The 12616-nt window shown below is 42.0% G+C and overlaps 1 protein-coding gene across 1 annotated transcript in view; it reads right to left on the bottom strand.

The window, feature by feature from the left end:
* FGD4 (FYVE, RhoGEF and PH domain containing 4) overlaps window positions 1-5926 on the bottom strand; it is a 224397-nt gene extending 218471 nt beyond the window's left edge. The window contains exon 1 of the mRNA XM_075344192.1: window positions 5678-5926. Coding sequence (XP_075200307.1) covers window positions 5678-5786 — 109 coding nt within the window. The 5' untranslated portion in view covers window positions 5787-5926. The remainder of the gene's footprint in view (window positions 1-5677) is intronic.
* Between the last annotated feature and the right edge of the window lie 6690 nt (window positions 5927-12616).

Below are 12616 nucleotides of genomic sequence, written 5' to 3'. Positions count from 1 at the left end.
GAAGTAGAGTAGCCGGGCACATCCCCACTGGAGGAGACGTCAGGGCAGGCTTTCCCCAGCTAAGAAAAGAACGTGAAGTCATTTGTAACTGCCGGTTTTTGGAAAGAGTTGTGAAATAAAGAATGTCTTTTATTTGCATCGAACCATGCCTGGAGAGTGTTTATACGTCGGACGACATCTGCACCACCACACTCTGCCCCACCAAGACATCTCCCGTCCCGATAGTGACGGCGGAGCCAGGGGTAAGCCTGACAGAAGGGGCCACGACTACAAGCCCAGAGGCGCCCCTGGCACCCCGTTACAACCCCATAATGGTCCACTTTGATGGATTGTGTGCAAGTAAGAAAATTAGAAGATAGTGTAATGGTGGTCTGCCAAGAGGATACAAGGTGGAAGCCTATGGAGAAGTCTGTAGAAGCGGTCAGGATGAGGAGGAGGATAAAAATCCAACAAAGAATGCTCATTGTGAAGAGTCAGGGCAAATGTGCAGAGAGACTGCAACACCTGGACCCATGGAGGTTATAAAGGGGATAGATGACACGTGCCATGTTTTGGAGGGGGCACAAACTGCCTTTCGTAAGTTTCCTTTCTACATTTTCTGCCACATCACTCCTGCCAGGGATGTAACAATTGTGGGTGCAGGGGCCACGACCGGGCTTGGGGGTGGTGGGGGGGGGGGTCGCCTACTTCAGCTGGATGTGCATCCGAGGACATACATCCAGTTGAAATGCATTGCCGCATAGAGACCCATCGGGTTCCTGCACTGCAATACAAGCTACAACAAAACAGTGGCCGGCGGCCGACTTCAGCGGAACTATGACTGGGGGCGCACGAGTGATGTCATGCATCGCTATAGCACGGACACCATTGTCAGCTGCTGCCCACTATCTACAGAGGAGGACGCCGTGAGACGTAGGAGCCAGGGAAGGTGAGTAGAATGGGACCTTTTTTCTTGTGTTAGGGACAGAATGGAGACAAACACCAGGAAGGGGCCATTTTTACCAAAACGGGGATATATATACCAGGAGGGGCCCAGGATGGGGACATATATACCAGGAAGGGGACAATGACATGTATGCCGGAATGGGGACATATATACTAGGAAGGGACCAAGGATTGGGACACATATACCAGGAAGGGGACATTTTTACCAGAACAGGGATATTTATACCAGGAGGGGCCCAGGATGGGGACATATATACCAGAAAGGGACCTAGAACAAGGACATGTATACCGGGATGGGGACATATATACTAGGAAGGGACCAAGGATGGGGACACATATACCAGGAAGGGGACATTTTTACCAGAACAGGGATATTTATACCAGGAGGGGCCCAGGATGGAGACATATATACCAGGAAGGGGACATATTTAACAGGATGGAGCCATGTACACCAGAAAGTGACCTAGAACAAGGACAGGTATACCAGGAAGGGACCTAGGATGAGGGTATATATAACAGAAAGGGGACCAGGATAACGACATGTATACTAGGACATATTTACCAGGAAGGAGCCAGGAGGGGGTACATTAGAACAGGATGGAGAACATTACTACATAACGGGGAGGGGGGGGGGTGGATACTCGTCAGTATAGGATTTAGAAAGCTACAGGGGCCCATATATTTGACCAACATTTGGGGGGGGGGTCAGGTCCAAATTTTGCACCATTGAACTCTAGTTAAGTGACTGACTCCAGCATGACCGATATCCACCTGCCCAAAGCCTACAATTGTGGAGACAATGCCCGTGTTTATGTAACCAGACGAGCCGAGAAGCTGAACAGGCCATAAGAGACATAATCCGCAGTGACAGCCATGCCAACAGGAGCAGAGGCCACAGGTGATAGCGCTTTCCTCTCACACAAGACAAAGCGCTAACACTACAGAGTCACCCGGACTGAACTTCAGTAGAAAAAAAACAAACAAAACAGGTTAATGTACAGGATTAGAAAAACATGGCTGATTTCTTTCAGAAAAAAAAATCGCCACCCATGACTACAGGTTGTGTGTGGTATTGCGTGACGCCCTGGCAAAACCAGGTAGTCACAAATAGGCCCCCGCATTACACCTTCCCTCACTAGGAAACACACAGCCAACCAGAAAACCCTAGTCACCGCTCCTTAGGGAAAGATAGACACACCAGTGGGCGTGACCAGGCTCTTGGGACACGCCCACCCAGGGGTCCAGACAGCCCGGGGTGGGAAAAGATAGAGTGAAGCAGAGAGTTGAGTTTGGAAAGGAGTGTGGGCGGGAGCTAAGTGTAGCTCCAGCAGAGAGGTTCAAGTTGAACGGTGCCAGGGTAGGAGCCCTGGTGGCACTGGCTAGGAGGCAGACGGTGGTCTCCGTCAGCAGGAGATGGGAAGACGGCTCGGCAGAACCGAGGTGGACCAGGACAGGGTTGTAGCTCGCCGGTACCGACACGGGGAACCGACCCGGAAACCGTAGCACAAAGGGGGTTACTCGGACCCTGAAGCCAGAACCAAGCGGAACTGGTTAATTCACCGATTGAGGCCAGGACTAGAGGTCCTGTCCCACCCAAAGTCCCTCATAGAAGACAACAGCCCACCGATTAGGGATAAGAGGTCACCGCCAAGGCCCATAGATCCCACGGGCCAGCGTCTGCGGGCACGGCTCCTTAGGGCACATCCAGCCGGGAGCAGACTCCTGAGTTTCATACTAGGAACGTCCACCTTACACAATGTAGTGCAGGAAAAGGATAGAGACCACCAGCCGGGTGGGGGACCCCGAACGCAACCGGCCGCGGCACTGGCCACCACCATCTTGGTTTACCAGAGACTTGTGTGTGTCACTAATCGTGAGTACTCCAGCACCCCCTGCGGTCACCATCCCCTACACCGAGCCACCAGTTTCACAGGGCCACCATCAGTACCCACGGAGGGGTTAACAACTTGCTGCACAACATCTCCCCCGGGTGCCCCATAACAGCAGTGGTGGTGTTCCACTTCACCACACACCGTGGGTGGCGTCACGAACTTGCCACGACCTAGCCCGTACATCTACGCCCCCCCCTTTATTCGGCGTGTCTGCGAGACCCCCCGGGTCCGGAGACCCTCGAGCCACCACCCCAGAACACCAGACTCGAGCAGCGCCAGCTGCTGGCACGGAGGTGGCACAATTGCAGCTCAACTCCTTATATATACAGGAGACTTGTGTGAAATGAGCTAAAATGGCTCAACGTGTCGGCCTCCCGTATCGTGCTGGGGCCCGGCGTCCCGCAACTGTGCTAGGGACCGGCGACCCGCAACCGTGCTGGGGAACGGTGAGCCGCAACCGTGCTGGGGAACGGCGAACCCGCAACCGTGCTGGGGAACGGCGAACCCGCAACCGTGCTGGGGAACGGCGTCCCGCAACCGTGCTGGGGAACGGCGTCCCGCAACCGTGCTGGGGCCCGGCGTCCCGCAACCGTGCTGGGGCCCGGCGTCCCGCAACCGTGCTGGGGCCCGGCGTCCCGCAACCGTGCTGGGGCCCGGCGTCCCGCAACCGTGCTGGGGCCCGGCGTCCCGCAACCGTGCTGGGGCCCGGCGTCCCGCAACCGTGCTGGGGCCCGGCGTCCCGCAACCGTGCTGGGGCCCGGCGACCCGCAACCGTGCTGGGGCCCGGCGACCCGCAACCGTGCTGGGGACCGGCGACCCGCAACCGTTCTGGGGACCGGCGACCCGCAACCGTGCTGGGGACCGGCGACCCGCAACCGTGCTGGGGACCGGAGTCTACACTGCGGCTCACTAGGACCTCAGATGATATGGAGTCTTTGGCTTCTATATTTGAGCATGTTTACTTGTCTGCCGCCTGCCCTGACCACACTCTGCCCAACTACTGTTACTACCTTGGTGCCATGTCCTCTGTCCAGCCATGTGCCAGCCCTTGATAACAAAGGCTACTTCAGAGTTAGAGAGTCCTTCGTCAGCCCCAAGCAAAATCCATTAGTGACCGAGCGGGCCGTGACCTGTGAGCCCCAGGACTACCTGTTAGTCACGCGTTTTAGGCTTTTCTGTGGAGACATTCCTCATCTTCTGTACACATTGCTGGGTTTACCCTTAAAGCAACACTTTCATCATATACATTATATAGTAATACAGATGTATACAGTATATAGCAGTCAGAAAACATGATGTACCAGCCTCGGACCGGTGTGACTCTACGGTGACAAGTGTTGACACAGTGACTCAGACGCGTGTGTGATCACAGGGCACAGCCACACACATCCTGAACTCAAAGTCCTGGGGTCACCGGCTTCCATCCACGCCATCAAGTCATTTCTGCTTCTAGTTTGGTTACCCTAACCAAATCTAAGGCTTCACCCAACTTTCCCAAAATCCTGAACGCAGGGTCGGCGCCAAAGTCACGACAGCGGAGAGGCCCACTTTGGCCAGATTTCAGTTTTCAACATCTGATGTTGACTCCCACGTCATACAGCATCGGTGCCAGCTGTGCTATACAACTGGCACCGGAGTCTAACAGCTGTGATCAGCAATTTAACCGCTTAAAGGGGTTGTCCACCACTTTTACTATCCTATAGGATAGACCATAAATGTCTGATCACCGGATCTGACACCCCATACCCCTGCTGATTCCAGAGCCAGCAACCGGAAACGTTCAGTTGCGGAGTTGCCCCGTCAATTCATAGCGGTCTGCACATCCACCTATTGACAGGAACAGGATGTGTAGTAACCAGCTGTGACCACTCTCAGTTGACGGAGCAACTCCGCAACTGAACATTTCCGGCTACCTGCGGCCACCACCGGCAACAGCTGATCGGCGGGGGTGTTGGGTGTCAGACCCTGTCCGATCAGACATTGATGACCTATCCTAAGGTTAGGCCAAAGTAAAAGTAGTGAACAACCCCTTTAAATGCCACAGTCAATCGCGACAGCAGCACTTAAGAGGTTGGCGACGGGAGAAAGTGATAATTTCAACCCTCTCCCAGAACTTGATTGTGGGGTGCTAATGTTATTGTTACGGCAGTGAGGGGGCTTGCTGAGGACCCCCTGTCTGCCATGTGTGTACATACATTTAATATTGCTATATAATATATTATATATAATATATATATATATATATATATATATATAAAAAAAGTAAAAATATAAAAGAAAAAGGTTCACATTAAATAAAAAAAAAAAAATAGAAACTTTTCAATTTTATATGGTAGAAACTGAAAAAAAATTCTCAAAAAAATGGCAGATCACTGTTTTATGGTCATTGCACCTTCTAAAAGAAACTAATATATATATATATTTGCATTATTTATCTAGCCTTTTATTTTTTGTAAACAGTAGCTCTTATCATATATTATATTAAATATTAATTAAAAAAAATTAAAAATACAGCTTACAAGAAAATAAAATGCCAGATTAAAAAAAAAAAAATTATATATAAAAAAAATTAAAAAAAAAGTACAATCCCCCCCCCCCCCAAACAAAGAGTGCTCCATGGGACCTTTGTTGCCCAAGGGCCCGAATGACCAGTTTGACAAGAAAGACAATAACAAAGCAGAAAAGCGGCCACCATATAATTAGGGTAATTTTGTCATTCAGGGCTCTTGAAAAGTTGGATAATATGGGAACCACCCAACTTTTCCAGAAATAGATAGAATGCAATCTAAACATTAGCACCAATAATAACGCCATATAATGAGGATATCATCCGTACTCACCGTCGACGTCCCCATTATCTGTCGGATTATGGATCCTTTGGGGTCCGCTGGGCAGACAGGGGTTGGATTTTCTCCTAAAAGCCACTCTCCTAAAATCATCCGAGCTCATGGTTGCACCAATGCAATATTTCCAAATTCCAGATTATAATCCCTGGGTCCACTGCTCCTTAAATGCCCCCAGAATGTGCATTTAGAGGGGTCTTCCTGTGCAAATCCACACTATACATTCCCTGTGCGCAGTCAGCAGCTCCTCACTCCATACAGATCTGCACAATGAGGCAGAATCTGCAGCTACAGCCCAGAGGAATGCCTGGCCACGCCCACCTCCTTGGCCCCGCCCTCACCTGAGGGGTTATTGCTCACCTGAGCATCTCCGCTCCTCTGGTTGCCAGGACTCAGCCTTTCCAAATATAGAACCCTGCACACACCGCTTCCCATAAACACAGTAACGAAAACTCTGCGGGGATGGGGCAAACATTTAAGGCTTTGTCTGTTCTAAATACCTTGGATGAGGCAAAATGGCAAGTTACTGCCTCCTGCGCAAAATGCCCATTGGAACACACTAGTTTCTATGCCACATGGGCCGCCAGCAAACTATTACCTCACAGTTCAGTGTAAGCATTGTGTAATCTCTATCAGCCATATCTGCTAAATTATACAGCAAAGCGGATATGGGACGGATTATCACAGCTCTCTACTGAGTCCATGTAATGGTTAACTATATAATATCGTCTAACTGCACAGTCACCTTCTATTATGTATTATGTAAAGGCTCTTCTATTACCTAATATTACTGCTATATGAATGCTGCCCCCTGTGTACAAGAATATAACTACTATAATACTGCCCCCTATATACAAGAAAATAACTACTATAATACTGCCCCCTATATACAAGAATATAACTACTATAATACTGCCACTATGTACAAGAATATAACTACTATAATACTGCCACTATGTACAAGAATATAACTACTATAATACTGCCCCTATGTACAAGAATATAACTACTATAATACTGCCCCTATGTACAAGAATATAACTACTATAATACTGCCCCTATGTACAAGAATATAACTACTATAATACTGCCCCTATGTACAAGAGTATAACTACTATAATACTGCCCCCTATGTACAAGAATATAATTACTATAATACTGCCCCCTATGTACAAGAATATAATTACTATAATACTGCCCCCTATGTACAAGAATATAACTACTATAATACTGCTCCTATGTACAAGAATATAACTACTATAATACTGCCCCTATGTACAAGAATATAACTACTATAATACTGCCCCTATGTACAAGAATATAACTACTATAATACTGCCCCTATGTACAAGAATATAACTACTATAATACTGCCCCTATGTACAAGAATATAATTACTATAATACTGCCCCTATGTACAAGAATATAACTACTATAATACTGCCCCTATATACAAGAATATAACTACTATAATACTGCACCTATGTACAAGAATATAATTACTATAATACTGCCCCCTATGTACAAGAATATAACTACTATAATACTGCCCCCTATGTACAAGAATATAACTACTATAATACTGCCCCTATGTACAAGAGTATAATTACTATAATACTGTCCCTATGTACAAGAATATAACTACTATAATACTGCCCCTATGTACAAGAATATAACTACTATAATACTGCCCCTTATGTACAAGAATATAATTACTGTAATACTGCCCCCTATGTACAAGAATATAACTACTATAATACTGCCCCTTATGTACAAGAATATAATTACTGTAATACTGCCCCCTATGTACAAGAGTATAACTACTATAATACTGCCCCCTATGTACAAGAATATCACTGCTATAATACTGCCTCTATGTACAAGAATATAACTACTATAATACTGCCCCCTATGTACAAGAATATCACTACTATAATACTGCCCCCTATGTACAAGAATATAACTACTATAATACTGCCCCTATATACAATAATATACCTACTATAATACTGCCTCTATGTACAAGAATATAACTACTATAATACTGCCCCTATGTACAAGAATATCACTACTATAATACTGCCCCCTATGTACAAGAATATAACTACTATAATACTGCCCCTATGTACAAGAATATAACTACTATAATACTGCCCCTATGTACAAGAATATAACTACTATAATACTGCCCCCTATGTACAAGAATATAACTACTATAATACTGCCCCTATGTACAAGAATATAACTACTATAATACTGCCCCCTATGTACAAGAATATAACTACTATAATACTGCCCCCTATGTACAAGAATATAACTACTATAATACTACTCCAATGTACAAGAATATAACTACTATAATACTGCCCCTATGTACAATTTTTTTGAACAATGTGATTACACACACAACGGAGTTAAATTATGCTCACTTTATTGAAATAGTTAAAACAATCACCAACACACAAAGTGAAATGCTAATACAATATAAAGGCTAAAAAAGTAGTCCTACTGTGTGGTGATCCAGATACAACATAGATAATATACCTGCAATACTTTTCACAATATACTCACTCATCAAGGAGGTAAATAGTCAGGGATAAACCTATAAGGTGCAGGATAGCTATAGTGCAGCCCCCCCCAGGGGTCTAACCGTCAGGTACACCATAATAAAGGCCAGGTAACAACCACTGCCAAGAGTCACTCAAATAAATAAGGTAAAAGGCAGCCTTGCAACAATTAGTTATATCCAAACGTACCTGATGGATCAGACGGCTGGGGGTGTATCCTGGATCACAAGCCCGAAGCGCTTTTCGGCAACCTTTCTCAAGGGCCGTTACACAACCCATATGTACAAGAATATAACTACTATAATACTGCCCCCTATGTACAAGAATATAACTACTATAATACTGCCCCTTATGTACAAGAATATAACTACTATAATACTGCCCCCTATGTACAAGAATATAACTACTATAATACTGCCCCTATGTACAAGAATATAACTACTATAATACTGCCCCTATGTACAAGAATATAACTACTATAATACTGCCCCCTATGTACAAGAATATAACTACTATAATACTGCCCCCTATGTACAAGAATATAACTACTATAATACTGCCCCTATGTACAAGAATATAACTACTATAATACTGCCCCTATGTACAAGAATATAACTACTATAATACTGCCTCTCTGTACAAGAATATAACTACTATAATACTGCCCCCTATGTACAAGAATATAACTACTATAATACTGCCCCTATGTACAAGTATATAACTACTATAATACTGACACCTATGTACAAGAATATCACTACTATAATACTGCTCCTATGCACAAGAATATAACTACTATAATACTGCCCATATGTACAAGTATATAACTACTATAATACTGACACCTATGTACAAGAATATCACTACTATAATACTGCTCCTATGCACAAGAATATAACTACTATAATACTGCCCCCTATGTACAAGAATATAACTACTATAATACTACTCCTATGTACAAGAATATAACTACTATAATACTGCCCATATGTACAAGTATATAACTACTATAATACTGACCCCTATGTACAAGAATATAACTACTATAATACTGCTCCTATGCACAAGAATATAACTACTATAATACTGCCCCTATGTACAAGAATATAACTACTATAATACTGCCCCTTATGTACAAGAATATAACTACTATAATACTGCCCCCTATGTACAAGAATATAACTACTATAATACTGCCCCCTATGTACAAGAATATAACTACTATAATACTGCTCCTATGTACAAGAATATAACTACTATAATACTGCCCCCTATGTGCAAGAATATAACTACTATAATACTGCCCCCTATGTACACGAATATAACTACTATAATACTGACCCCTATGTACAAGAATATAACTACTATAATACTGCCCATATGTACAAGTATATAACTATTATAATACTGACCCCTATGTACAAGAATATCACTACTATAATACTGCTCCTATGCACAAGAATATAACTACTATAATACTGCCCATATGTACAAGAATATAACTACTATAATACTGCCCATATGTACAAGTATATAACTATTATAATACTGACCCCTATGTACAAGAATATCACTACTATAATACTGCTCCTATGCACAAGAATATAACTACTATAATACTGCCCCTATGTACAAGAATATAACTACTATAATACTGCCCCTATGTAAAAGAATATAACTACTATAATACTGCCCCTATGTACAAGAATATAACTACTATAATACTGCCCCCTATGTACAAGAATATAACTACTATAATACTGCCCATATATACAAGTATATAACTACTATAATACTGACCCCTATGTACAAGAATATAACTACTATAATACTGCCCCCTATGTACAAGAATATAACTACTATAATACTGCCCCTATGTACAAGAGTATAATTACTATAATACTGTCCCTATGTACAAGAATATAACTACTATAATACTGCCCCTATGTACAAGAGTATAACTACTATAATACTGCCCCTATGTACAAGAGTATAACTACTATAATACTGCCCCTATGTACAAGAATATAACTACTATAATACTGCCCCTTATGTACAAGAATATAATTACTGTAATACTGCCCCCTATGTACAAGAATATAACTACTATAATACTGCCCCTATGTACAAGAGTATAACTACTATAATACTGCCCCCTATGTACAAGAATATCACTACTATAATACTGCCTCTATGTACAAGAATATAACTACTATAATACTGCCCCCTATGTACAAGAATATCACTACTATAATACTGCCCCCTATGTACAAGAATATAACTACTATAATACTGCCCCTATATACAATAATATACCTACTATAATACTGCCTCTATGTACAAGAATATCACTACTATAATACTGCCCCCTATGTACAAGAATATAACTACTATAATACTGCCCCTATGTACAAGAATATAACTACTATAATACTGCCCCTATGTACAAGAATATAACTACTATAATACTGCCTCTCTGTACAAGAATATAACTACTATAATACTGCCCCCTATGTACAAGAATATAACTACTATAATACTACTCCTATGTACAAGAATATAACTACTATAATACTGCCCATATGTACAAGTATATAACTACTATAATACTGACACCTATGTACAAGAATATCACTACTATAATACTGCTCCTATGCACAAGAATATAACTACTATAATACTGCCCCCTATGTACAAGAATATAACTACTATAATACTACTCCTATGTACAAGAATATAACTACTATAATACTGCCCATATGTACAAGTATATAACTACTATAATACTGACCCCTATGTACAAGAATATAACTACTATAATACTGCTCCTATGCACAAGAATATAACTACTATAATACTGCCCCTATGTACAAGAATATAACTACTATAATACTGCCCCTTATGTACAAGAATATAACTACTATAATACTGCCCCCTATGTACAAGAATATAACTACTATAATACTGCCCCCTATGTACAAGAATATAACTACTATAATACTGCTCCTATGTACAAGAATATAACTACTATAATACTGCCCCCTATGTGCAAGAATATAACTACTATAATACTGCCCCCTATGTACACGAATATAACTACTATAATACTGACCCCTATGTACAAGAATATAACTACTATAATACTGCCCATATGTACAAGTATATAACTATTATAATACTGACCCCTATGTACAAGAATATCACTACTATAATACTGCTCCTATGCACAAGAATATAACTACTATAATACTGCCCATATGTACAAGAATATAACTACTATAATACTGCCCATATGTACAAGTATATAACTATTATAATACTGACCCCTATGTACAAGAATATCACTACTATAATACTGCTCCTATGCACAAGAATATAACTACTATAATACTGCCCCTATGTACAAGAATATAACTACTATAATACTGCCCCTATGTACAAGAATATAACTACTATAATACTGCCCCTATGTACAAGAATATAACTACTATAATACTGCCCCCTATGTACAAGAATATAACTACTATAATACTGCCCATATATACAAGTATATAACTACTATAATACTGACCCCTATGTACAAGAATATCACTACTATAATACTGACCCCTATGTACAAGAATATAACTACTATAATACTGCTCCTATGCACAAGAATATAACTACTATAATACTGCCCCTATGTACAAGTATATAACTACTATCATACTGCACCTTATGTACAAGAATATAACTACTATAATACTGCTCCCTATGTACAAGAATATAACTGCTATAATACTGCCCCTATGTACAAGAATATAACTACTATAATACTGCCACTATGTACAAGAATATAACTACTATAATACTGCCCCCTATGTACAAGAATATAACTACTATAATACTGCCCCTTATGTACAAGAATATAACTACTATAATACTGCCCCCTATGTACAAGAATATAACTACTATAATACTGCCCCTATGTACAAGAATATAACTACTATAATACTGCCCCTATGTACAAGAATATAACTACTATAATACTGCCCCCTATGTACAAGAATATAACTACTATAATACTGCCCCCTATGTACAAGAATATAACTACTATAATACTGCCCCCTATATACAAGAATATAAGTAAAAACATGCTGCAAATGGAGATCGATGTTATATATACTGTACACTAAAGGCTGCAATCCAGACAGTAAGGGGAGCTTTACACGTTGCGACATCGCTAGCATTTGCTAGTGATGTCCAGCGCGATAGCACCCGCCCCCATCGTACATGCGATATGAGGTGATTGCTGCTGTAGCAAACATTATCGCTATAGCTTCACACGCACATATCTGCTCGGCGACGTCGCTGTGACAGTCGAATAATC

Source organism: Anomaloglossus baeobatrachus, chromosome 4 (genome assembly GCF_048569485.1).
Source record: "Anomaloglossus baeobatrachus isolate aAnoBae1 chromosome 4, aAnoBae1.hap1, whole genome shotgun sequence".
In the NCBI taxonomy this organism is placed as follows: domain Eukaryota; kingdom Metazoa; phylum Chordata; class Amphibia; order Anura; family Aromobatidae; genus Anomaloglossus; species Anomaloglossus baeobatrachus.
Note: the sequence above shows the minus strand (reverse complement) of the source record. Positions and strands in the feature narration are given on the sequence as shown.